Below are 26262 nucleotides of genomic sequence, written 5' to 3' on the forward strand. Positions count from 1 at the left end.
GAAACAACAGCAAAACACTAGAGGCGTATCACATGTGCATTACAGTTGGAAACTACATTTGGAAAGTCGAATTTTAAAATTTGAAATACGTTGTTTAATTTTGGAAGAACATAGACAAATTATAACCACAATGCAGCCACCAATTATTCTACTTAAAGAAGGGACTGATACGTCGCAAGGTATACCACAATTGGTGAGTAATATCAATGCATGTCAAGTCATTGCTGAAGCAATTCGAACGACTCTTGGTCCTCGTGGAATGGACAAATTGATCGTTGAAAATAACGGCAAAGCGACCATTTCAAACGACGGTGCTACTATTTTAAAGCTTTTAGATGTTGTTCACCCTGCGGCGAAGACTTTGGTAGATATCTCAAAGTCCCAAGATTCTGAAGTGGGCGATGGTACCACTTCGGTTACATTGCTCGCTGCAGAACTCCTCAAACAATCCAAGACTTTTGTCGAAGATGGAGTTCACCCGCAAATTATTATCCGTGCTTACCGCAGAGCCACAAATTTGGCAATCGAAAAGATTCGTGAAATACAAGTTCAAGTGAAAAAGGACGATCCAAAAGAAAGAAGGAACCTTCTGGAACAGTGTGCTGGAACAGCTATGAGTTCAAAATTAATTGCATCTTACAAGAATATATTTGCACCAATGGTTGTAGATGCTGTATTAATGTTGGATGAGCTATTACCTCTTAATATGATTGGTATAAAAAAGATTGCTGGCGGGGCATTGGAAGAATCAAAATTAGTAGCTGGTGTGGCATTCAAGAAAACCTTTTCCTATGCTGGGTTTGAAATGCAAAGAAAAAAATACAAGAATCCCAAAATAGCTTTACTCAATGTTGAACTTGAGTTGAAGTCGGAAAAAGAGAATGCGGAAGTGCGAGTCACAAATGTTGATGATTACCAAGAAATTGTGGATGCTGAATGGCAAATTTTATATGACAAAATGAAGCTTATCCAAGATAGTGGCGCAAATGTTGTATTAAGTAAATTGCCAATCGGTGATGTAGCAACCCAATACTTCGCTGATCGTGATATGTTCTGTGCTGGACGTGTTACTCAAGAGGATTTAAAGAGAACCATGAGAGCATGTGGTGGAAGCATCCAAACAAGTGTCCAACATCTCACAGAAGATGTTCTAGGAAAATGTGAGGAATTCGAGGAGGAACAAGTTGGAAGCGAGAGATTTAACTTTTTCAGAGGATGCCCCAATGCAAAAACATGCACCATTCTGTTGAGAGGAGGAGCCGAGCAATTTATGGAGGAAACTGAGAGATCATTGCATGATGCCATAATGATTGTGAGACGTGCCATTAAAAATGATGCTGTTGTTGCTGGAGGTGGTGCAATTGAAATGGAGATTAGTAAAAGTTTACGTAACTTTGCAAGAACCATTAAGGGAAAACAACAACTTTTGATTTCTGCTTATGCAAAGGCTTTGGAAGTTATTGCAAGACAACTTTGTGAAAATGCAGGTTTTGATTCAACCAACATTTTGAACAAGCTTCGACAAAAGCACTCACAGGAAGATGGAAAATGGTTCGGGGTTGACATCAATAACGACGACATCACAAATTGCTTTGATGCATGTGTCTGGGAACCTTCTATTGTTAAAGTCAACGCTCTTACAGCTGCTTCAGAAGCTGCTTGCTTGATCTTATCTGTTGACGAAACTGTAAAGAATCCAAGATCAGGGCAAGGAGATCAACAAATGCCAGGAGCAGGAAGAGGGCGTGGAAGACCTCGCTAAAGTGACTTTAATTGGATCCAAACTTAAGTGAAGTTCAGACGACCAGTTACAACATTTATAGTTCCTTGGTTGCATGTTTTTGTATTTTGATATTGTTTACACTTAATGTTGACAAGAATATTTTCGTGTCTGTTTAATAAAACTATCTGTTACTCTCTCCTTGTTTATGACACTAAGACCGAAGTTAGGTGGCTAAAGAATAGGTTTTGTACACTTCAACTTAATTTTTATTAGATTAGGTCGAAAATCTCATTCAACTGTAAGTATGTTACATATAAAATTCATATTACAACTATAACTATTCTCACTAATGACACTAATTCTTCGACCGAAAGGTATGGAGTAAGCGTAACTTTACACGTGAAATTTAAATATTAAGCTTAATGGAATAATATACAAAATAGAAAAGGCAACCTTGTTCGTTACCAATACTTTTCACAAAGTTTGTTACTTATAATTACTCTGGAAAATATGTTTCCTGCCAAAATTTAACGATTTCCGCGTTCACGTTTTCACCAACGTCAAGTGGAATTCGAACGGTAAGATTCTTTTTTTGAGCATCGTAATTTGGCCATTCACAATCAACATTTTCTCCTTCGTTTGGATTTCTGAAAAAAAAGGTAAATACGATTAAGATAAGTTACCTTGTAAAAAAAGAACTTAGTAACAAAATAAGGCTACTTGAATTTTACGTACCCTAATTTTGCAAAGTTGGCAAGGTAAGTCATCCATTTGCGACTTAATTTTTTTTCGTCATCACTCCATTTTATTTTCAAACTAGTATGCCCATTGTAGAATGGAGTACCAAATGTAAACAACACGTCGTCAGAATGATCGCACTTACAAAAATCCGGTTTTAACTCCGCATTTCCGAAGTTTTTATCGTGGTTAACAAACCTGTTGTGCCATTTGGTACAGAAAAGTCTTTTCCTTGCTTATCTCTATAATTAAAAGTAACAATGGCCGCTTACTTCAATTAGTTTTTAATTAAACTATTCTGCTTTCCAATAGTATTAATATTCGTAAGATTATGAAACAATAAACTGGTACCGGCATGCGCTTTAGACTGTAAAATACTTGGGGCTACAAAACAGTAGTCCCCAAAAAATTTGGCGTACATTTTACTCCATTTCAATTTATCACCCTTAGCAATATCACGTGAATAAAAATCGATTGTCTTTTGCAGAACTTTTTCCATTCTAGCACCCTGTGGAAAAACACAACTTTTAAAAATAAATAATTATTATTTTTTAGCATGCCTTGTAATTAAGGTTTAAAAAAAGACGAAAAAAAGCCATCAAACAAAAAATACTTCGATATCTTCTGCTAAAATCCCGGTAACAATTGCCATAAATAAACCCTCGGAAAGACCATCAAAAAATCCAGGGATCATGCAAGACAACATTCCAGCCCCCTTACTCGTATTGTAACCAATAATAGTAGGCACGTCTGAAAAAGATTTATTTTTTGACGCATTGCTTGTCTCATATGGAATAATTTCCCCGTCCATTGGCACCCAGAAATACTTGCGCTTCTGTACAAAAATTAGAAACCATTTAACTTATAATAAAACATTAAATTAGCTAATGATGGAATAATGACTTGCTTACGTTAAGAGAAGTTTGCTTACATAAGTTAAGAAATTAACTTTTAAGAATGTGTTAGCAACTAAGGCTTGTTAGAGAAAAAACATTTAGGGCTACTTCAAATATACCATAAAACCTTCTTCTTGAGCTTTAATAATTTGCTGAGTGGAAAGACTTTTTAGCTTTTTCATAATGGATTCAGGTTCCTCTTCTGTGATCCCGAGTAAATTCAAAAATTCTTTTAAGTACCGCTGATCTTTCGAAGCAAAAGCTCTGATCCTTGATTTCTGATCCTTGATTCCCATGTTTCCCTTGTATTTTGTATTAGAGCCCAAAGTTAGGAAACCGAATGCATTTACTCGATAGTTTGGCATTACTACAACGACGTCATGTAACGAACATAAAACTTGAGGATCGAAGTAATCTATTCCACCTACTTGAAACCCTCCCCCATAATCCAAAACATTACCTGTGAAAGGTTTTCCGTTAAGATTATTCTTAATTTACATGATATAAAGCAAGATGTGAATCTCTTTTACTACTTTAAAAGTATAGACACAAATACTTATAGATCAATTACTGGCATATTTGCGGTTTTGCTGGGATTTGAACCAAAAACGTTAAGATACAAACAATCTTCGCTAAAGTTCTTCAAAGTTGATTTAAATTGGTTTCCTATTACACAAAACCTATCGAGAGGCTGTAACATAATAGGATTCTGTGCTGGGCTAGAAGGCTGATTCGTGGCTTCTAAAACTCCTTTCCATGGCGCATTTCTTTTAAAAAACAGTAACAACAGATTAATTGCAAAGTAAAACTGACTTGTGTGTATCACTTATTAACTCACTACATAATATTAGAGGCGTCGTATATTAAGTAAAACGGAGTTCAAATAAAATCCCCTATTAGTAAAAATAACTACGATGTACCGCGTCCGAAGATCACCTGCAAACAATGGCAGTTGTTCTACAAACAAAACGTGGCACGCTAATTAAAAACAGGAGCGCACCACGCTATTCTGTAGATACATCACGGTTTCGGACGCGTTGTATTACCTTGAGTTAAAACATAACTTAAAAATAATAAAAACTTACTTTTGCGGTGGTTCGAACCTAAGATCTCCGATGGGAGGCATACCATATGGAATTCCAAGATAAGCGTATACTTGTTTTGCTCCACCAACCTCTGGAACGTTGCTTAATCGACCTTTAACCTGACCACAAGGGGCACTCACAACCGCACAAGCCATTGTTAATTTTTATTATCTTGTATAGCTAGTTTAATATTATTACATATACAATAAACCTATTTTTAGCTTAGAAATTTGTTTTTCAGAATTTAATTTTATAAAATTAACACTTTAACTTTAAACTTACCCTAAGCTTATTACGTAAATTTTTATAAATAACATAATCGGTAAAAAATGTTATTTGAATTTGGGCCTAAGGCAAATTTTATTAAACAACAAATTTTGGATTTGGTCAAAATTTTTTGCATAACTTAGTACATATTTGCAGTTTATTTATTAAATCCATCAAAACTAGTTTTTTTATTTTAAAATCTCTTTTTCTTTTTTTTTATTTAAATTCCTGTTTTAACATTTGTGTTCCTAAAAAAATCTTTAAAATTTTTCCAATTGTGCATTCAAAGCTTTTGTACTCGTAGTTCAATAAATAAAACAGCTTTTTTATAATAACGCCTGTGTATTGGAGTTTTATGCCAATTCTAAAAATATTTTTAAGTAAAAATTTGTCGTCACGGCCTATTGCAAAATTTTGTTCATTTCCAAATCCAAGCGCGCTGTGTTTTTTCATGCGTCACCATTTTTCTTTGTGACATTTCGAGTGTTTCATTGGCCTTTCACGACCCACAATTAAGCGTAATTGTTTCTTAAATACACGATCTACGTCTTAGTAGTAAATAATTTTGCGCTGTCATGCTATTCAGGCTAATGTAAAATTATTATTTTTAACATAGTTGACCGAGTGACGTGTTAAAAGTAACACGATTTTTGTGACAGCTAAAATTACTAGGAAATTAAACGGAAAAAGTTGTAGTATTTTTTGAGTGAACTGTATACTATATTCTATTTTATAACAAAAATTAGCACGTTTAGTTAAAAAAATTATTTTTTAAAAATAAAAATATAATTAAATGAAGTAGTATGCCCGCTATAGATTGCATCGTTTATCGTAAATGATGGATTATAGTTTACTTCCTAGGTAGCCAGAACAACATGTTGAGAACAGTTTTGTATTTACGTTAACCAGAGCGTAGAGGACTTACCTGCAAGACAGTCGGACGTTTAGCAAAAGTGCTTTGTAAGTAAAACGTTCATGCGTAAAACCCTGTCAATATTTACCGTCAACCGCTAACGGTAGTTGGATATGCGATGGGGCGTTATTTAAAAGGGCAAATATAGGAAATATGACATTTTTTAGTATTTCTAATTAAATGTGTTAAGTACATTAACATTTTTACAAATTTTTCGCTAATCAAATATAACTTTCGTTTTTACGTAGTTAATTAAACCGCAAATTTTTTAGGCGTTATATAGAAAAGGGCAAGCGTAATAATTAGCTTAAATTTTGAAAAATTATGGGAAATTTTTGAAGTTGTTAACAGCTCGTTAAAACAGGTCGTTACGTTTTAGTTTTATATTCTTATTCATAATCTTATTGAAATGGCTTGTCCAGTTGTGAGTGCCCCTTGTGGTCAAGTTAAAGGTCGATTAAGCAACGTTCCAGAGGTTAGTGGAGCAAAACAAGTATACGCTTATCTCGGAATTCCATATGCTAAGCCACCTGTCGGAGATCTACGGTTCGAACCACCGCAAAAGTGAGTTTTTCTGCAAAAATTTAAACTAGAAGTAGCGCTCGATAAGTTGTGATGGTCACACTCTAAGATTTCTATAAAACGCGTTTTATTGAAAATTTAACAGAAATACGCCGTGGGAAGGAATTTTAGAAGCAACGACTCAACCACTCAGCCCAGCTCAGGATAACGTTTTTTCAAAGCCACAAAAAGAATTTGTTGTTATTTGCAACCAGTATCACGAATCTGCTTTCGAAAACACAAACGAAGATTGTCTATATCTGAATGTGTTTACTTCAAACCCAAGCAAAAATGCCGAAATGCCGGTAAGTCCGTAAAATAACATGTCATGAGCTGACTTAGCAAAAAATACGGTAGTTCTACGAACATTTCATATTTTTTTCTGCAAACAGATTTTGTTTTGGATTTATGGGGGAGGAATGCAAGAGGGGGGTATTGATGGTTATGACCCCCAAGTTCTATGTTCATTGCATGATGTCATAGTTATTATGCCTAACTATCGGGTAAATGCGTTGGGTTTCTTAACTTTAGGCACAGATACAAAATACAAAGGAAACATGGGACTCAAGGATCAGATTTTAGCATTAGAGTAAGTATAACTTTTTTAAGTGTATTTATAAGTTCCGTAAATTTTACTATTTTCATTTTACAACTTCGTTAGATGGGTTAGAGATAATGCTAAAGAATTTGGTGGAAACCCTGGAAATGTGACAATATTTGGAGAAAGTGCTGGTTCTGTAGCAGTTAGTTGTCACATGGTATCACCCGTGTCACGTGACCTATTTCATAAATCCATTCATCATAGTGGAACAATAGATCTGCCTGGTAATTAATTGTTTCTTGTTACTAATTAAAAGTAATTAATTGTTTATTTACTATAGGTTATATAACATTTTTTATATATGTGATTTGACTTCTACAGACATATAATTTTATTTTGTCAAAAATAAAATATATATATATATATATATATATCTTTTACATATGTAATACAAAATATATATCAAATGCAGTTAAGTGTTTAATTTATTACTTCTTGTTACAGTTTTGGCGCCAAAAGAATATACAAACTACCTGAAGAGGTTTTTAAAACGACTTGAAATTACTGAAACACAGCCTGAAGCCATCATAAAAAAACTAAAAAGTCTTCCTGCCGAAAAAATTTTAAGGGCACAACGGGAAGAAGCTTTGGTCACATATTTTTTTAAGACAAAGATTAGTACTTTTAAATGGCTTTTCATCTCTTTTTAATTAACCTTTAATTTTTTTAGGCTATGCAATTTTTTAGTGTTGCGGTTGATGGAGAAATAATTCCAAATGAACTTAATACATTAATAAAGAATAAAGCTTACTCGAAAGTTCCTTCTATAGTCGGTTGTAATAACACTGAAGGTGGAAAAATTGTTACATTGGGAATACCAAATTACAATGACAAAATTCCAAAGAAATTCTTGATAGAACTTCTAAAAGGGATTCTAGCCGGAAGTGTTATAGTAAGTTAAGTTACAACACCTCTTCAACAAAGCCAACAAAGTTTGTTTAAACTTAGCCTTCAGTTAGTTAATTTAAAATTTACTCATCTTTTAAAATTGTATGCCTAGGAGAATAAATTGCAAAAGGCCGTGCAAGCGATTATCGAATTTTACTCACGTGATATTGATGATACCAATGAGATGAGATGGAGTATGGTATATAGTAGATTCCTCGGCGATAGCTGGTTCGTGGTGCCATCAATACAACAAGCTAATATACACTCTGGTAAGTTGATTTTATTAGTTTTTACAGGACCGCCTAAACTGTTTGTATGGAATTTGTAAAACTAAAACCCATTTAGAAATTATGTTTACCTAAAAGATTATGTTAGGTTCTAGTTCTGTCCTATAGAAACATGTTTTGTAGCCATATTTGGGCATTGCAAACTAGTTTAAAGTAAATTGCAAAAATACCGTAAAATTCATCTTGTGTATTATAGACATCAGCAGTGGAAATACTTACTTCTATCAAATGACTCAACAACTACGAATGTATCACGAAGATGGTTATGGAGACGCGCGCAAAAAAGCTGACTATTGTGAATGTGATCATGGTGATGATATCATATTTACATTCGGTTTTCCATTTTATAATGGTCCAACTACTCTTAAAGTGAAATACAGCGAGGACGAAAAGGATTTAAGTCGGAAATGGATGACATACCTAGTCAATTTTGCAAAAACTGGGTAATTATTAATTATTTTACAAAATTATAAACTTGATATAATAAATGAACAAACAAAAACTAACTTATCTAGTAAACCTTAAGTACAAAATAGGAAAAATATCTACGTGTGTTTTAACACATAAAATTGCCTTTTTTGCAGAAACCCGAACAAAGGAGAAAAGGTAGACGTTGAATGGCCAAAATACAACCGACAAACTAAGCAAAACCTAACGGTTCAAATCCCGTTGACGGTTGGTGATAATTTAAGCAAAGAAGCTGTTCGATTTTGGACTGAAACTTTTCCGTCGCTGTAATTTTAGATTTTTACATGAATATTGTAATTCTTATTTTATTACTTGCTATCTTGATTACAATAACATATATCCTTATACCTTTCATCATCTTCCTTATAAGAACGTAGTATGCAATTTTTAGTGTATTCATAATAATTTCAAGGTTAAGTTTGATTTTAAGATATTTTGCATGTGCAAAACATTAACTTCAAATGTTATGAATCCAACAGCTTAAGTACCCCTATAAAAATCCAATATTAACTCTGCCTATGCACAAATAATAAATGCTTAGTAAACTAAAGGTTTTATATGAATTGGAAATATATAATTTAAAAATTAAGTTTTAAAGAAGAACCAAACTGAAAAATTTGAAAAATGTATTGTTTTTTTGAAAAGTTGCCAGTAGAAAATTAGAAAATTGTGTTAAATACCATATTTGCGAAACCTGCAAAGATGTTTAAAAAAGCCAAGAACTAAACTATAATTATTTAGTTACACAGGCAAACGTAAATAAACAAACTTTTTTTCTCGTTAATCAAGACCTAGAAATTTATTAAACAATTTTATACGTTTTATTGGTAGCCTATTATGTACATGTTTCTTATTTAAATAAAAATAGTGAGCTATAACAAAAAGAGTTTAATTTAGTTTGTGTAATAATAAATAGTTATTGTTTAAATGATATTTGGCGGGCCTATATTAAAATACATAGCTTTGTTTTTTACTTAAAAAACAAAAACCAATTAGCTTGTAAATCTATTTAACATAAATTTTTAAATACAATAAAGATATTGCGAACGTTTAACCTTACAAGATAAATCGTCCATTAAAATAAAATTTGATTTTTTTTAGAAATCCAAACAAAAGTGAAAAAGTGGAAAAGTCAAATGGCCAAATTATGATGGAAAAACTAAACGAAATCTTACAGCTAAAATTCCCCTTGCAGTAAACGAAAACTTTGCTTATGAGGAATTTAAATTTTGGAATGATACAATTTTAGCTTTGTAGGCAGAATTAATTATAATTTAAAACATTGCTTAGTCAAATTCTGTAAAAAAAATATTTATATTTAAACCATTGCGTAAAACTATACAATATTTGTTTATCATTATTAAAAAAAGTTTTGTAGATTAATTTCATTAGCAAAATAGTTTACTGTAAAATTCATTTTTTAATGTCATTGTGATTAGTAAAATTTTTAATTCAAAAACCAAACTAAACAATTAACCATAACGCTTTAACAGGCCATAAGTAAGCGATTAAGGGTTTACACGCACTAAAAAGGCACCTGATGACAGTACCCGGTCTACAAAGGGTTTAATAATGCAATGTGTCAAAATTTAATTAAGCTATTAAGTGATCCAAAAATGCAAAATAAAAATTGTAATTTTGAAACCAGTTAGAAAGATTACCTTAGTTTGAAATGTTAACCAGTTTAGGTAATAATGTTTTTTTAACATACTTAAATCTATTCAAAGATCTATGAAGCATTTCAGCATTGACTGATCCAAAGCCGCACCCGCTTTGAATCGGAAAAGGCCACAAACTTTTTTGTGCATTGAAGCGAGCGTTTAACTTCTGATTAATCGGTGTCTATAAGCTAAAACACATTGGGGGGTGTATTGCATTTTAGACAAAAGCTTTTAGTTACTCAGCGTTACAAATTCAAGTCTAGCCTTCGGCAAATTTTAAATATAAAACGCAAAAATTTAACATTAAACAACTGAGGTTGCAGTATATAAAAACTAGCATGCAATTTAAAACTTGTTAATGCAAAGGATATTTTAAACTTATGTTAAGTTTATCATCTAGGTAGACATGAGCAATGATTTCCGGTTGCAAGGTTTAAACAAATTGTTTACAAAGTCAAAAGCTTGTTCGTGTTTGTTTTAAGTTCAAAATTAGTTTGTTTTATAATTTGCAGCATCAGATGATATAGTAATTCGTATTTTAAAACAAAAAACGCGCCATATTTGGTGTATCGTTATTATAACCAGTCGATTTAAGTTTACAGAAATAGGTTTAAACGAACTCTAAATTTAAAAAGATTTTCAATTTACCTTGCCAGTCTTTTTATAGGTAGAACAACCCTACAATGGCTTGTCCAGTTGTAAGTGCCCCTTGTGGACAGGTTAAAGGTCGATTAAGCAACATTCCAGATGTCGATGGGGCAAAGCAAGTATACGCTTACCTAGGTATTCCATATGGAAAGCCACCGATCGGGGATCTTAGGTTTGAACCTCCCCAAAAGTAAGTAAAATTCAATGTGTTATCTAACTCCGATGCCTTACCTAAACTAGCATCGTTTTTTTTAGAAACGAGCCGTGGAAAGGAGTGTTAGAGGCAACCAAGCAACCTCCCAGCCCTGCACAAGATATAAAATTAGTAGACCCAATAAGAAATGAATTTGTAGTTGGCAACCAGTTTAACGCTGACCTCGATGAAAACAATGAAGATTGTTTGTATCTCAACGTCTTCAGTTCAAATCCCGCAAAAAGTGATGAAATGCCGGTAATCAACCCTAACCTTAAGTTTTACATTAAAAAGGTTTATAAAACTAGTTTTGTATAAACAAAATTATTGTTTTTATCCTATTTTTATATCTGTAGGTTTTATGTTATATTTATGGGGGAGGATTTATAACAGGTGGCGTAAATTACTACGACCCCCAAGTGTTAAGTTCGTTGCATGATGTCGTTGTAGTGATGCTGAACTATCGAGTAGGTGCATTTGGTTTCTTAACCTTAGGCAAAGATACAAAATACAAAGGAAACATGGGAATCAAGGATCAAACACTAGCACTGGAGTAAGTATATTCATACAAGAGTGATTAAGAAATAGAAAAAGAGTTTGGATAAAACAAACTAAATTAATGGTAGATGGGTAAGAGATAATATTCGCGAATTTGGTGGAAACCCTGAAAATGTGACGATATTTGGGGTAAGTGCAGGAGCTGTATCAGTCGGTTGTCACATGGTTTCGCCTTTGTCACGTGGTTTGTTCCATAGATCCATTCTTCACAGCGGAACAGTTAACTTTCCACGTAAATATTAAATTGTTGGTAATAAATACTATGCGACTTACGTAAAAGTAATTTTGCAATAAACGATTAACTTTTCGTTTACAGTTGTAGTCAAAAATGATTATTCAGAATCAACCAAAAGGTTTCTTAACAACCTTAAGATTACTGAAACAGAACCTGGAGCAATAGTAAAAAAACTAAAAAATTTTTCTAAGGAGGAAATCACAAAGGCCCAAGAGGACTTAATAAAGGTTGTCTAACATTCTAGCTTTTAACACTACCATATAATTCAACTTAAACAGTTTAAATTTTAAATTTTTGTTAATTGTTTTTGATTAAAGTTATCCATAACTCTATAGCAAAGTATTATTCGAATAACGAAAACGAAAATATTTTAGGAATTAAAATTGTTCGGTGTTTATGTCGACGGAGAATTAATTCCCGACGATCCAATAACATTATTAAAAAACAAAGCTTACTCGAAAGTTCCTTGTATTGTTGGTTGTACTAACACAGAAGGAAGCGGAATGCTGTGTAGTAGTTTCCCAGGATATTCTGATGGATTAAAAGAAGAATTAGTTAGAGCTGTATTGAATGAAGAACTAGCTAGCATTGTTAAAGTAAGTGAGTTGCATACAGCGTTATTTTAATTTTAAAAATTGATCGATATTTGTGATATATTCAACGTTAAAAAAATACATTTGAACTTGCAAAATAAATCATCAAAAGGTCACATATGTACTGCTTTATAAAATATTTTTAATTGTAACTTGTGCAAATTGTTAATATCTTGTTTCGTAGGAAGACAAAATGGAAAAGGCTGTTCAAGCGACCATCGACTTTTACTCACGTAAGCATAGTGATGACGATAAACTGAAATGGAGTAAAATACTTAGCAAAGTCCTTGCAGATAGTTGGTTCGTAGCACCAAGTGCACAGCACAGTAAGGCACACTCAGGTAAGTTGCTTTATTTTAAACAAAACGTTTAACTGACTGATTCTACCAAGACATGGATATGTAAACTTAATGTTTTAATATTATAGTAAAGTAAATAAATGCTAAAAAATATTTTAAAAATTTTGTCTGAAGAAATATTTCTTTTATTAACCTGTTATAGAAATTAGTGGTGGAAATACTTACCTCTACCAAATGACCCAACAACTACGAATGCATCATGATGAAAGTTATGGAAGCGCTGATAAAAAACCTGATTGGTGTGAATGCGATCATACAGATGATATCTTTTTTACTTTAGGCTTTCCTTTTTATAAAGGCCAAACCTCGATCAAAGTCAAATACAGTGAAGATGAAAAGGAACTAAGTAGAAAGTGGATGACCTACTTGGTTAATTTTGCAAAAACTGGGTAGGTTATTCACACCAAATATAAAAAAGATTATCTTTTTAAATTTATTGCTAAATAAAATCAAGAAAGTAATGTTAATAAATAACTAAATATAACTTTCAACTGTTTGTAGAAATCCAAACAAAGAAGGCAAGGTAGATGTTAAATGGCCAAATTACGACAAGAAAACTAAGCGATACCTCACGGTTCAAATTCCTTTGAAAGTTGGAAAAAATTTAGGTGCAAAAGAAGTCAAGTTTTGGAACAAGACGTTACCATCTTTGTAACAACGTCATCAAAATATCTACAAGCTATATAACATCTAACGAAATATAAATTGATTAAAGATAACTACATACAATGCCAATTTAAATATTGTAAATATTACCATATAATCGGTGTTACTTAAAATTGTCATATAAAGTATTTAAAAAAAATTGTTAATTAAAAAAGGCTTTAGAAAGGCGTAAAATAAATTTAGCACTTATAAAAGACTTAAAGACATTTGTATACAGCTGGGGTGTCCGCAAATAAAAAAGCCAGGTCTTGAACGAACTCGTGTTGTTGATTTTGGGCTTTGCCGTGTTTAACAAGCATTAACGATAAAATTTTCTTATAACACTAACGAACACTTAAAGTTTACGTTTAGCTATTCTATTCAAAAATAACTAAATCAGACATATCTAAACATATTCAAAAGCATTCCTTAGTATTCCTAACCATAAACGTAGTGTCAAATATATTTTTTGATGTCGTATTGATTCGTGATGTCGTATTGAAATTAAATAAACAATCTTCTATAATGCTTTATTAGTAATTGATTAATTACATTAAATTGCAAAAAAGGCACCTGGTGACGTTACATGCTTCAAAGCGGTTTAGAAATTCTAATGTTTGAAGCTATTTAGCAATTATTTTTTGTGATCCAACGATAAAACTTTAAAAATTTAAATTTTTAAATAATAAATATACAACTTCAAGCACAAATGTAAATAAAAAAAAGTAAATGCTTTTCAAGAAGCCCAAATATTTTTTATAGATGTGTATAAGGTCATTTTTACATTAACCGATCACTACAATGTTTTTTTTTATAATTACACAAACGTAATTTTCAATTTTAAAGGGCTCAATGACATGGCCATTTTTCTCGGTTTGGACCCATTAACTCATAATTGATTTAGTGGGTGTAAGCCTCTACACACGATATTTACTTTGCTCTTTAAACATCAGTTCAAGCAAAGTCAGCTTTTAACCGTAGGTTAAATAACCTTTATAATATTTAGGAATGCATAATTATATAACCTTGAACAATTTAGATTAGTCGTATTAAACAGCTACAAATTTTAAATTGAATATACTGAGGTTTTCTTTATTCTATGTAATAAGTTTATCATTTAGATTAACATGATTAATAGTATTCGGGTTTAGACAAGGTTTAGACTAATAATATATAATAGGCATCAGTTAGCATTAAATTTTTGGTTACTTAATTAATCGCTTTAAGTGTTAAAAAGCAATACCCCAGCAGACAGAGCGCATCCTTTAACCTGCTTCGAAGCGGTTAATGGATTTATCTTTTTTTAGCCTAAGACATTGATCGCTAACCAAATGACATTAAAGTTTTCAAACGGGTGTTTGATTGTCACAGTGTAAACAACAATTTCCTAAAATTTTGCGGCTTTTAGTATCTTTAAAAAAAACTTAAAACCAGTACATTTTAGTAGGCTACAAGAACAAATTTAAACAGATTCATAATTAGAAAAAAAAAGAAATTTACGATTTACGTTCTGCTGAAACGTCTTTTCTGAACAAAAATATAAAAAAGTTAAAATGGCTTGTCCAATTGTAAGTGCACCTTGCGGTCAGGTTAAAGGCTTGGTAAGCAAGGTACCAGAAGTTAGTGGAGCAAAACAAGTATACGCTTACTTAGGTATCCCATTTGCAAAACCTCCTATCGGAGATCTTAGGTTCGAACCCCCACAAAAGTAAGTAGATTTGATACTCTCTGTTTATCTATCAAAAAAGCTATTATCGTGTTCTTTTTTCAGAAACGAGCCATGGGAAGGGGTGCTAGAAGCAACCAAGCAACCTCCCAGCCCTGCACAAGACTTAGCACTGTTAGAACCAATGAAAAACACGTTTTTGGCTACCAACCAGTTTGATGCTGACCTTGATGAAAATAGTGAAGATTGTTTGTATCTTAACGTTTTCAGTTCGAATCCCAAAAAAGATGCCGCCATGCCGGTAATAGGCCTAAGTTTAAATTACTATTTAACAAAAATTAAATCTTGGTATTCATTAACAACAAAATTGTTTGTAGGTTTTATTTTGGATTTATGGGGGAGGATTTCAAGCGGGTGGGGTGAATTACTATGACCCCCAAGTTTTATGTTCTTTACATGACGTCGTTGTAGTAATGCCAAACTATCGATTAAATGCATTTGGATTCTTGACTTTGGGACAAGATACAAAATACAAAGGCAACATAGGAATCAAGGATCAAATACTAGCACTGGAGTAAGTATATTTAGACGATAGTAATAAGGCAATATTTTAATAATATTGTTTTATATAAATTTTAGATGGGTGAGAGATAATATTCGCGAATTTGGTGGAAACCCACAAAACGTCACACTATTTGGAGAAAGTGCTGGTTCTGTATCAGTCAGTATCCACATGGTATCACCCTTATCACGTGATCTGTTCCATAGATCTATTCATCATAGTGGAACAATCAACCTTCCACGTAAATTTAACATTTTTTGCATATAAACACTTTTTATTCAATTATTTATTATAAATATAAATTAACTTCGAGTCATTTTGACTCAATAAAAAACTGCTACTAAAAATTTTATCGTTTAAACTCGCGCAATATTATTTTGACTTTCCAAAAACTCAGCGGCAGTAAAATTTACAAATAATTTACCACATCACACCAAAATAACCTAACTATACAACTTTAAATAAACAATTAATTTTTTGTTTACAGTTTTGATCGAAAATGACTATTTAGAAATCAGAAAATCGTTTTTTGACAACCTTAAAATTACTGAAACAGAACCTGAGGCAATAATGAGAAAACTAAAAAGTTTTTCTACAGAGGAAATCATAAAGGCCCAAGCAGACTTAGTGAAGGTAGTCTAACGTCCTATAGCTATGAACACTTGATAAATAACACAAGCATATACTTCAACTTTAACATGTCTGTGCCTTTTATTTAAAGTTTTTGCTTTTGTTAGTTGCTTTGATATAAAGTATTCAATCTTTTAAAAAGGATCATCCTAATAATAAAAACAAACTTTTTTAGCAATTGAAATGGTTTGCTGTTGTTGTCGATGGAGCAATAATGCCCGACGAGCCAATCAGATTAATAAAGAATAAAGCTTACTCAAAAGTACCTTCTATAGTCGGTTGTAACAGTACAGAAGGTGACGGATCGTTGTGTCATAATTTCCCAGGATATTTTGAGGGATTAAAAGAGGAATTTTTCAGAGAAGTGCTAAAAGGAAGTTTGGCAAGCATTGTCAAAGTAAGTTGATTGCATCTTTTTTTATTGCGTTCATCTTTTAAAATGTTCTGTATCTGTACATTTTTCAGTGTTTTGAAAAAAAATCCTTTTTACTTGTAATTACCTTCTTTTAATATGTTAATAATCTATGTAAAAAGTATATGGCATTTGTAAAGATAACAGTTTATAAATGGGGCTTTTAAAATGTACCTTATTGTATACTTTATATTGTTCAAATGTAATTCTTCCACAGAAAGACAAATTGGAAAAGGCTGCTCAGGCGACCATCGACATTTATTCACATAGGTTTAGTGATGACAATAAAATGAAATGGAGTAAAATCCACAGCAAAGTTCTTGGAGATAGTTGGTTTGTAGCACCAACTGTAGAGCAAAGCAAAGCACACTCAGGTAAGTTATTTTTATTTTAAATGGCTTAAATTTTCGTTGAGTGAGTTTTTTTAGGCTTAAATATGTAAACATACGGTTTCTGATATTATAGTGATATACAATATATAATAAACAACATGTATTTTTAAAAAAAATTTGCTGTGAAAATAATTCCTAACGTAAACTATATAGAAATTAGCTGTGGAAATACTTATCTCTACCAAATGACTCAACAACTACGAATGCATCATGAAGATGGTTATGGAAGCGCTGATAAAAAAGCTGACTTTTGTGAGTGTGATCACGCTGATGATATAGTATTTACTTTCGGCCTTCCTTTTTACAATGGAAAAACCTCATTTGAAGTAAAATACAGTGAAGACGAAAAGGAACTAAGTAGAAAGTGGATGACCTACTTGGTTAATTTTGCAAAAACTGGGTAGGCTATAAGTACATACCGTGTGAAAAAAACTCCATCTTTACAAAATTTATTACTTAATATTTTAGTGTTAATAAATTTTAACATTCAACTGTTTGTAGAAATCCAAACAAAGGAGAAAAAGTTAATGTTGAATGGCCAAACTACGACAAGGAAACTAAGAGAAACCTCACAGTTCAAATTCCTTTGAAAGTTGGAGAAAATTTAAGTCAAAAAGAAGTGAAGTTTTGGAACGAGACGTTACCATCTTTGTAACCATGTTACCTAAATATTGAATAGCAATATTTTATTTTGCAATCTAATAAAATTAATTATTGATGACTATAAAATACCATTCTCAACACTGTTTAAATTATAACTACAAATTGGATCAACGCCTAGTTATTATGTAAAGTATTTAAAATAAATTTGTTAATTTAACGCATGTAAAATTAAAGTTTGTATAAACACAAAATGGTTAGAATGCCAACAGTGAAATTGGTAAGAAAAATTTTATTTTAATAGCTAAGTAATTACACATTTTAAGTAATACCTTTCTGGCATTGTGCAACAATAATGGCTTACTCGGCATAAAATATGATTGATAAGATTAGTATTTGATAAGCAAATTCAACCTTTGAAATAGCAAACAAAAGGCCGAAAAATATTTGAAGAGACTGAAAACAGATTTGCGAAGGACTAAAAAACATTCGAAATACGATAATAGCCAAAACCTATACAGCGCGCGTAAAGAGAAAGACGAGTTCTTTAAAAAAACCTATGTTGTTTATTTTAGACATAGGTCGTATTTAACGAGCAAATATGGTTAAAGTTTTCTCCTTTTTGAAAGCTAATAGGTTAAGTATAAAGTATAATCTAGCCATTAGTATGAATAACAGGAATGAGCTGTAACGATATTAGAATACCAGAAAAAATAGTAGTACAAAACCAATTTAAATTGTAAGGCTGCAACAAAATTTAAGAAGTAATTAAAGAATGACAAGTTATTATTGTCTAATTTATATAACTTTTAAAATATGCAATTTATTAAAACAGCAGTATTGTTAGGTTGTTGGTTAGTTTAAAAATGGCTTGTCCGATTGTAAAGGCTCCCTGTGGTGCGGTTAAAGGCCTAGTAAGCAAGGCCCCAGAAGTTAGTGGAGCAAAACAAGTTTACGCTTACCTTGGAATTCCATTTGCAAAACCACCGATCGGAGATCTTAGGTTCGAACCTCCTCAAAAGTAAGTAAACTGACTTTTTTTTGTAAACAAAAGTTTTTTTGAATTTATATAAGCATATATTTTTGTTTTTGTAAGAAATACACCATGGAAGGGAGTTTTTGATGCGACAAAAATGCCACCAAGTCCTGCGCAAAATACCACAGTGTTAGAACCAATGTACGAATACTTTGTACTTGGTAACCAATATAAGGCTGACACTCATTATACCAGTGAAGATTGTTTGTATCTCAACGTTTTCTGCTCAAATCCTAAAAAAATGGCTAACATGCCGGTAAAAAGTTTATTTGTTTTGTATTACTATATTTTTTATGGTTAAAACAACAACATACATTTAATTGGCAGTTCCGTAAAAAAACACTTTTTTACAATTTTGCGATCTTAACATGTATATTTATAAAGTTTTTAATAATCTATTCAGGTTATGGTGTGGTTGTACGGCGGCGGATTTCAAATGGGAGGAGTTTCTGATTATGACCCCCAAGTGTTATGTTCGTTACATGACGTCGTGGTTGTAATTCCCAACTATCGAGTAAATGCGTTTGGTTTCTTGACTTTGGGACCAGATACAAAATACAAGGGAAACATGGGACTCCAGGATCAGATTCTAGCACTGGAGTAAGTACTAATAACTAATATGTTTTTAATTGATTGGGATATCGTACTTGGCAAGTAAAATGCAGTTTTGAAAAAAAACAATCAATTAACAAAGTTTTACTTATATTACATAATTTTATTTTATGAAATAATGCATTATTTTTTAAAATTTATTAGATGGGTGAGAGATAATATTAAAGAGTTTGGTGGAAACCCTGGAAATGTGACGATATTTGGAGAAAGTGCTGGTTCCGTAGCCGTCAGTTGTCATATGGTTTCACCCGTGTCACGTGATTTGTTCCATAGATCTATTAATCATAGTGGAACAATCAACATGTTATGTTAGTTGCCTATATTTCTTCAATGTTAATGTAGCTACATACACAAATCTCAATATTTGGTCCAGTTTTAACCTAAGTCGTTCAAGAATGACCAAAATACAAAAAAATTAATTTTTTAAAAATAAAACACATACAGTAATTTTATTTCGTTGCCTCAGTTTGTATTTATTACTTAAGTTTACTTTTATGTTTTAGCTTTGGTTAAAAAAGATTACGTCGAGTATCGGAAAACGTTTCTTGATTTACTGAAAATTACTGAAACAGAACCTGAAGCGATCATGAAAAAACTGAAAAGTTGTTCGACCGAAGAAATAATGAAAGCTCAAGACAAGGGTGTAGAGGTTGTGTTATTTCTTTAAATATTTAATTACAATTGCGCGTTTTTGTGGACAGTCCCCTACAAGATAAATTATAAATAGATATTATAACGTAATGTGGCAATTTTAGACAATGAAATACTTTGGGGTTGCGGTTGATGGAGAAATAATCCCCGATGAACCCAATACATTGATAAAGAATAAAGCTTACTCAAAAGTTCCGTCTATAGTCGGTTGTAATAACACGGAGGCAGGGGGAATACTTTCTATGAGTATACCAAACATCGCGGAAGGTTTAACAGAAGAATTTGTCAGAAGTACGTCAAAATCATATTATGAAGAAATGGTCAAGGTAAAGTAAACTACCGGGAACTACCTTTTTTCTTTAAAATAACAGACTAAATTTTTTTTCATAAAATAAAGGATTACAAAAATACCTTTTTTAATAATTTTTTAGAAGGAGAATATAGAAAAGGCCATCCAGGCGTCAATTGATTTTTACTCGCGTGACATTGAAAAGGACGACAAACTAAAATGGACCACAGTTCATTGCAAGATTAGTAGTGATTTATGGTTTCAGACGCCAACTGTCGAGCAAGCATTAGCTCACTCTGGTAATTCTATTGGCTAAACAATTGAATAGAGAATGCACTATACTTACACCACTTAATGCAAAAAATTTTACTTGCAAAGATTTTCAATATTTTTTGTATTTTATATATACCCTCTAACAATACTTTCTTTTTCTAGAAATAAGTGGTGGAAATACTTATCTTTACCAAATGGCTCAACAACCTCGTTTCCACCATGAAGATGGTTATGGAAAAGCAGGTAAAAAGCCTGACTATTGTGAATGTGACCACGGTGAAGACGTTTATTTTACATTTGGTTTCGCGTTCTATGGCGGTCCTCTGACCTTGAATGTCAAATTTAGTGAGGACGAGAAAGAATTTACTCGCAAATGGATGACTTACCTGACTAACTTTGCAAAAACTGGGTAAATTAAGAAGAAAGTATAGACTTACACAAACTACAATTTAAAATTATATATTTAAAAAATAGTTTTCAATACACATGAAATAAACTTCTGCCAAATAAAATGTTTCATTAGACAAACTCACGCTAAAGTTTTAATCAAGTGTATTTTGATTTTTTTAGAAATCCAAACAAGGGACAAAAAGTTGACCTAAAATGGCCAAATTACGACGGAAAAACCAAACGAAATCTTAAAGCTAAAATTCCGTTGACAATAGAAGAGAATCTCATCAAGGAGGAATATGAATTTTGGAACAAGAAATTTGCCACCTTCTAATTAAATAGTTTTATCTAACTAAAACAAATTTATGTTATTTTAAATTACACTAATTAAACATTTATAGCAATATTATATTTGTAACTGTAAATAGTCAAGAAGGAATAATTTAGAACGGATGATATTAGATTTTGTGTCACAATGTTATTACAGCTATATTTCTTAATTCTTGTCGTTGATTGAATGACTTTATCTAAAACAAAATAAACTTTAACAGCAAAAGAAATTTCGCATTGCAATAAATTGCGAAATATTTAAATTTGGCTTTTTAAAAGCAAACAAAACTTAAAGCAATAATTAACCAACCGTAGGTAGATCCGAAGTCAAATATTTACATCTGTTGTCGTTTTAAAATAAAGCTTACGATAGCGTACACATATTTGAAGTAATTAATTATTAAAAAAGTTTAGCAATTCGGTGACATTTGGTATATAAAAAGATTTTTCGCATAAATATACTATATTAAATTTAATGCAAGTTACAATTGGGAAATATAGTTAGGAAAGGAACGTTATATATATTTTGAATTGACCTTTAAAGTTATGGCTTGTCCAGTTGTAAGTGCCCCTTGTGGTCAGGTTAAAGGTCGGTTGAGCAACATTCCAAAAGTACACGAGGCAAAACAAGTTTACGCTTACCTAGGAATTCCATATGCTAAGCCCCCTATTGGAGATCTAAGGTTCGAACCTCCGCAAAGGTAAGTTTATTGCAATAAAATTCAAGTCGCAAAATGAGATTTTAAACTGCAAAAGTAAACTTATTGCAATAAAAATTTTTTTTTATCTATGCATCTGCTTATTATGTCATGTTTTATAAAAAAAATTATATATATGTTAAATAGAAATGAACCGTGGAAAGGAGTTCTTAATGCAACAATCCAACCAGGTAGCCCTTCGCAGAGTCCGGACACCTACAAGTCGGTGAAAAACACCTTCGTCGTTTGCAATCAATATAATTCAAGCTTTGAGACGTTCTCGGAAGATTGTTTGCAACTAAACGTGTTCAGTTCGAATCCTTGCAAAAATGCTAACATGCCAGTATTTATAACTTATATGTATAGTAAATTATAATGACGTATATAGGCTATATAGTAACGCACTTGTAACAAAAACTTCCATAAATTTCAATTTTTTTTAAATACTCCAAAGCTTTATGCAGTCTTATAGTTTTTTGATGCAAAGATTTTTTTTGTCAAGATTTTATTTTGGATTTATGGTGGAGGATTTCAAGCTGGTGGAGTTGATTTCTTCGACCCCCAAGTTTTATGTTCATTGCATGATGTTGTGGTTGTAATACCCAACTATCGAGTGAATGTGTTTGGTTTCTTAACTTTGGGCCCAGATACAAAATACAAAGGAAACATGGGAATCAAAGATCAAATATTGGCACTGGGGTGAGTAACACTATATCTATAGGGGCAATTCTTCGGTAACGGAATTACAATTACTGTGGTTTACAAACCTATAATTTTTTTTTTTAATATAATTGAAATCATTTTTTAAGTTAAAACAACCCATATATTGCCATTCTAAATTTTTATAAGCATAGAAGTCCAGTTCGAACTTCTATGCTTCTTAAAAATTGAAAAATGTTTGGTAACGGAATTACGCCAATAAATTAGATATAAAAAGTTGGGTAATACTTAATCCCAATTCGTCTGAATTTTATAAAAACTAACTTAAATTAAACATGTGTAAATAATTGTCCTTATTGAAAGCAACAAAAAGATACCAAATTTTTTTAGTTGGGGTTTAAAAAATATTTATTTATTGACAAATTAACTTAAAAAAACCTGGTAACGGAATTACACTTTAAGTAACAGAAAGACACTGTCTAATTTTGGCATGTAACTTTAGTCTTAAATTTACTCAAATTCAGATAAAATTAAAAAAAATAGTTTTAGGTACTGTTAAAATAAGAAACAAACCTAACTTAAAAAATTTTAAAAAAATCTTGGTAACGGAATTACAAAACTAAAAACTACTAGGTTTTTTTTTTAATAAACTCTTAAACAGAAACAAACAAACCAAATTTTAAAATTCCTTACTACCATTTTAACAAAAACTACAAACATAACTCCAAAAATAAAATTAACAAACAAACATAACATGTTTAAAATTCTAAATCGCTAAACTCTAAATTAGTAATAAAATTGATGTCGCAGAAACAATTTGTTACACCTAAATAAAATGGATAATTATGCAAAAACAATAAGTCTAGTGGGTAAAATAGCTTATAATATTGTTTGAATATGCCAAATATCAGTTAAAAATCAACTTGTTAACTATAAATATTTTTATTTAATTTTATTTAGTAATATATGTACCCATAAAACTAATTTATAAATTTCAAAACTACTTTCTCACAAAATTAAAAAAAATGGATATTATATTACAATGCCATTTCATTTTTTTACTTATAAAAATAATTATATTATTTTAAATCACTTAAACCAGGCAGAATAAGCATTTCTACAAATTCTCTGTTGTTGTAATTCCGTTACCCGTAATTCCGTTACCATTATTGTAGATAGAATTGATAAGGAACATTAAAGTTTAGTTTTTATTTATAGTACCTAACAACTAAAATCAGAGAATTAAAAATATTAAAAGTTGTATTTGATTAAATTTCAAGTTATAAAACTTTTTATGTAAATTCGGTAACGGAATTACCTATATTCTTACAAGTTAAAAACTTAAAAATTGCTGATTTTTAAATTGTAATATAGAATTTGTTGTTTAACTTATGTTAAGCATATGTTTAAACCTCTTATACTAACACTTTACAAATCTGTTGTAATCTGTTTTTTTTAACTTTTATATTAACTTAAAATTATTGCTTAAAATAGCCATAAAAGTGCAAAAAAATTTGTACATTTTAAATTTAAAAAAAAAATCACTTATAAAAAGATATTTGCCTAAATTTTTTTAAATTTAAACTTTAAATATCAAAACCAAAGAAACAGGTAAGTTAATTAAACAAATAATTTAAGTTAATTTTTTTTTAAAAAACACTTTCCCAATAAGAATTGCCCATAGATAACTTTAAAATCGCTTGGTGTTAGCGTTATCTTTAAAAATAGGATAAAAAAAAGAAAATATTTTACTTAGATGGGTAAGAGATAATATTAAAGAATTCGGTGGAAACCCCGAAAATGTGACAATATTTGGACAAAGTGCTGGTTCTGTATCAGTCGGTTGTCATATGATTTCACCTTTATCAAATGGTTTGTTTCACAAAGCTATTCAACATAGTGGAACAATCAACTTACCAGGTGGCATTTAGTGCAAGTTATGTATGTTCTATAGCCTACCTAACGTAGTTGCATACCTTAACAACCATATAAATAGGTAGGCCAATTGTATATTTATTTTGTTACACTTTAAAACGTATGTAGCACTGATCCGAAAAGATTACTCCGAATACCGTGCTGCATTCTTAAAAGCTTTAAAAATCACTGAAACAGAACCAGAAGCTATAATGCAAAGATTAAAAAGCGCTTCATTTCAAGACATAACTAAAGCACAAGAAGAAGCGGCAAAGGTTGCTTAATCTTATATTTATAGCTTTTTTTTTCATGTGTTATTTAATCCTAAATAAGTTGCACAAATTTCGCAGACTATGAAAATGTTTGCTGTCTTAATCGATGAAGAAATAATTCCCGATGACCCCAGCACATTAATAAGGAACAAAACTCAATCAAGTGTTCCTTTAATTGTTGGTTGTAATAACACCGAGGCTCAGGGAATGTTGTCCATGGGAATTCCGAATTATTTGAATGGTTTAACTAAAGATTTTATTAAAGTAGTAATGAGAGGAATGTTAGCTGATTACGTAAAGGTAATTCATTTAACAATCACACCTCAGTAGAGCTAAAAAAAAAAAACTTTTATTTTTTATTAATTATATTCTAACGGACACTTTGTAGGAAGACAATTTAGAGAAAACAGTTAATGCCACCATCAATTTTTACTCTCGCAACATTAGTAATGACGATACATTAAAATGGAGCAAAATGTATAGCAGATTTCTGGGAGATATATGGTTTGTTGCACCAAGTGTTGAGCAAGCGAATATTCACTCAGGTATACGAATACTGTTTAGCCCTATAATGTGTAACTTAAAATTAAGTACGGAGTTAAAGTTTGTTCTACATGGAGTGTTATTTTACTTCCGCAGCCTACTAAACTTAAACAAAGTTTTAAACTTTTCCTGTTATAGAAATCAGCAGTGGGAATACTTACCTCTACCAAATGACCCAACAACTGCGTTTACACCACGAGGATGAATACGGAAATGCAACTAAGAAGCCCGATTTTTGTGAATGTGATCACGGAGACGATGTTGGGTTTACGTTCGGCTATCCATTTTATAATGGGCCGACCACGTTTGAATTAAAATACAGCACAGATGAGAAAGAATTAAGTCGACAATGGATGATCTATGTTACCAACTTTGCAAAAACTGGGTATAGTTTAAATAGCTAAATTGCACAAAAATCAAACATAACTAAAACCTTCAATTCCTAAAAACCATTCTTGTCTTTTTAATAGCAATCCAAACAAGGGAGAAAAAGTGGACGTTGAATGGCCAAATTACAACCAAAATACTAAACAGAACCTTACAGTTCAAATCCCCATGGCGGTTGGTGACAATTTGTGCGAAGAAACAGCGAAATTTTGGAAGGAAACTCTATTAACGTTGTAATTTTTTCTAGTATCAAGATTTTAAAATAAGGGATAATCTTTGTCTTAATTTATGTGATTTATGTAACTAAAATAGAAGTTTTCTTGCAAATGTATTTCCACGTGTTAGTTGAATTTGATTGTTACATACTGAACCGAATCGACGAATTAAATTAATATAATATTACTTTAGTATTTTACCTGTAGTTGTTCCTGGAAGTTAATGACATTGATTTTGAACATTGTGACTTTAAATTAATGGGCGGGAATAGCACTTTTATTGTACTTCCCTAAAATAGCTTTAATTTAGTATAATATACTAAGCATTTGCTTGAATAAAAAAATCCAGTTGCCTACTGTGGTGAGTAAAACTGTGGATTTTTAAATAGGAAAACTACAAAGAAATAAAAT

The 26262-nt window shown here is 31.4% G+C and overlaps 5 protein-coding genes and 1 pseudogene across 6 annotated transcripts; 5 read left to right on the forward strand and 1 right to left on the reverse strand.

Moving 5' to 3' along the window:
* The first annotated feature begins 38 nt into the window (after positions 1–38).
* Positions 39–1919, forward strand: LOC145741675 (T-complex protein 1 subunit eta-like). Its single transcript, XM_082559300.1, has one exon. It carries the CDS (start codon positions 131–133, stop codon positions 1760–1762), a length of 1632 nt encoding a protein of 543 aa, XP_082415426.1. The 5' UTR covers positions 39–130; the 3' UTR covers positions 1763–1919.
* Positions 1920–2057: 138 nt separating this feature from the next.
* LOC145742230 (pyrethroid hydrolase Ces2a-like) lies at positions 2058–4657 on the reverse strand (annotated as a pseudogene). The gene is made up of 7 exons (XR_014280953.1): positions 4443–4657; positions 3929–4124; positions 3477–3817; positions 3075–3296; positions 2840–2969; positions 2459–2699; positions 2058–2370 (listed from the first exon to the last, which is right to left on the reverse strand). The product of XR_014280953.1 is annotated as a pyrethroid hydrolase Ces2a-like (transcript).
* An 885-nt stretch (positions 4658–5542) lies between these two features.
* Positions 5543–13772, forward strand: LOC145742231 (uncharacterized). The gene is made up of 19 exons (XM_082560014.1): positions 5543–6186; positions 6290–6488; positions 6576–6772; positions 6845–7008; positions 7229–7374; positions 7455–7676; positions 7785–7941; positions 8156–8402; positions 8544–8693; positions 9529–9550; positions 10760–10926; positions 10992–11187; positions 11286–11482; positions 11556–11719; positions 11804–11949; positions 12097–12318; positions 12500–12656; positions 12817–13063; positions 13176–13772. The coding sequence occupies exons 1-19, from the start codon at positions 6032–6034 to the stop codon at positions 13327–13329; spliced, it is 3309 nt and encodes a 1102-aa protein (XP_082416140.1). The 5' UTR covers positions 5543–6031; the 3' UTR covers positions 13330–13772.
* Positions 13773–14872: 1100 nt separating this feature from the next.
* On the forward strand, positions 14873–17636 carry LOC145742232 (pyrethroid hydrolase Ces2e-like). The gene is made up of 9 exons (XM_082560016.1): positions 14873–15027; positions 15091–15286; positions 15363–15559; positions 15625–15788; positions 16035–16180; positions 16353–16574; positions 16807–16963; positions 17135–17381; positions 17483–17636. The coding sequence occupies exons 1-9, from the start codon at positions 14873–14875 to the stop codon at positions 17634–17636; spliced, it is 1638 nt and encodes a 545-aa protein (XP_082416142.1).
* An 804-nt stretch (positions 17637–18440) lies between these two features.
* On the forward strand, positions 18441–21191 carry LOC145744166 (carboxylesterase 1C-like). Its single transcript, XM_082562284.1, has 9 exons — positions 18441–18602; positions 18678–18873; positions 19021–19217; positions 19374–19537; positions 19733–19878; positions 19985–20206; positions 20312–20468; positions 20605–20851; positions 21013–21191. Exons 1-9 carry the CDS (start codon positions 18448–18450, stop codon positions 21164–21166), a joined length of 1638 nt encoding a protein of 545 aa, XP_082418410.1. The 5' UTR covers positions 18441–18447; the 3' UTR covers positions 21167–21191.
* Positions 21192–21708: 517 nt separating this feature from the next.
* On the forward strand, positions 21709–26126 carry LOC145744167 (carboxylesterase 5A-like). The gene is made up of 9 exons (XM_082562285.1): positions 21709–21863; positions 22008–22203; positions 22363–22559; positions 24277–24440; positions 24564–24709; positions 24785–25006; positions 25095–25251; positions 25388–25634; positions 25720–26126. Exons 1-9 carry the CDS (start codon positions 21709–21711, stop codon positions 25871–25873), a joined length of 1638 nt encoding a protein of 545 aa, XP_082418411.1. The 3' UTR covers positions 25874–26126.
* The last annotated feature ends 136 nt before the right edge of the window (positions 26127–26262 follow it).

The sequence above is a fragment of the Corella eumyota genome, chromosome 2 (assembly GCF_963082875.1).
Source record: "Corella eumyota chromosome 2, kaCorEumy4.1, whole genome shotgun sequence".
NCBI lineage: Eukaryota > Metazoa > Chordata > Ascidiacea > Phlebobranchia > Corellidae > Corella > Corella eumyota.

What these genes read in the sequence shown, in the direction of transcription:
- LOC145744167 (XM_082562285.1), top strand. Translation starts at nt 21,709, where the DNA reads ATGGCTTGTCCAGTTGTAAGTGCCCCTTGTGGTCAGGTTAAAGGTCGG. An exon ending in AGGTTCGAACCTCCGCAAAG is followed by an intron (nt 21,864 to 22,007) that starts GTAAGTTTATTG and finishes TATGTTAAATAG; the next exon opens with AAATGAACCGTGGAAAGGAG. An exon ending in CACAAGAAGAAGCGGCAAAG is followed by an intron (nt 24,710 to 24,784) that starts GTTGCTTAATCT and finishes CAAATTTCGCAG; the next exon opens with ACTATGAAAATGTTTGCTGT.
- LOC145741675 (XM_082559300.1), top strand. Translation starts at nt 131, where the DNA reads ATGCAGCCACCAATTATTCTACTTAAAGAAGGGACTGATACGTCGCAA.
- LOC145744166 (XM_082562284.1), top strand. Translation starts at nt 18,448, where the DNA reads ATGGCTTGTCCGATTGTAAAGGCTCCCTGTGGTGCGGTTAAAGGCCTA. An exon ending in AGGTTCGAACCTCCTCAAAA is followed by an intron (nt 18,603 to 18,677) that starts GTAAGTAAACTG and finishes TGTTTTTGTAAG; the next exon opens with AAATACACCATGGAAGGGAG. An exon ending in AAAAAATGGCTAACATGCCG is followed by an intron (nt 18,874 to 19,020) that starts GTAAAAAGTTTA and finishes TAATCTATTCAG; the next exon opens with GTTATGGTGTGGTTGTACGG.
- LOC145742231 (XM_082560014.1), top strand. Translation starts at nt 6,032, where the DNA reads ATGGCTTGTCCAGTTGTGAGTGCCCCTTGTGGTCAAGTTAAAGGTCGA. An exon ending in GCAAAAATGCCGAAATGCCG is followed by an intron (nt 6,489 to 6,575) that starts GTAAGTCCGTAA and finishes TTCTGCAAACAG; the next exon opens with ATTTTGTTTTGGATTTATGG. An exon ending in ACTGAAACTTTTCCGTCGCT is followed by an intron (nt 8,694 to 9,528) that starts GTAATTTTAGAT and finishes GATTTTTTTTAG; the next exon opens with AAATCCAAACAAAAGTGAAA.
- LOC145742232 (XM_082560016.1), top strand. Translation starts at nt 14,873, where the DNA reads ATGGCTTGTCCAATTGTAAGTGCACCTTGCGGTCAGGTTAAAGGCTTG. An exon ending in AAAAAGATGCCGCCATGCCG is followed by an intron (nt 15,287 to 15,362) that starts GTAATAGGCCTA and finishes AATTGTTTGTAG; the next exon opens with GTTTTATTTTGGATTTATGG. An exon ending in GCAAAGCAAAGCACACTCAG is followed by an intron (nt 16,964 to 17,134) that starts GTAAGTTATTTT and finishes TAAACTATATAG; the next exon opens with AAATTAGCTGTGGAAATACT.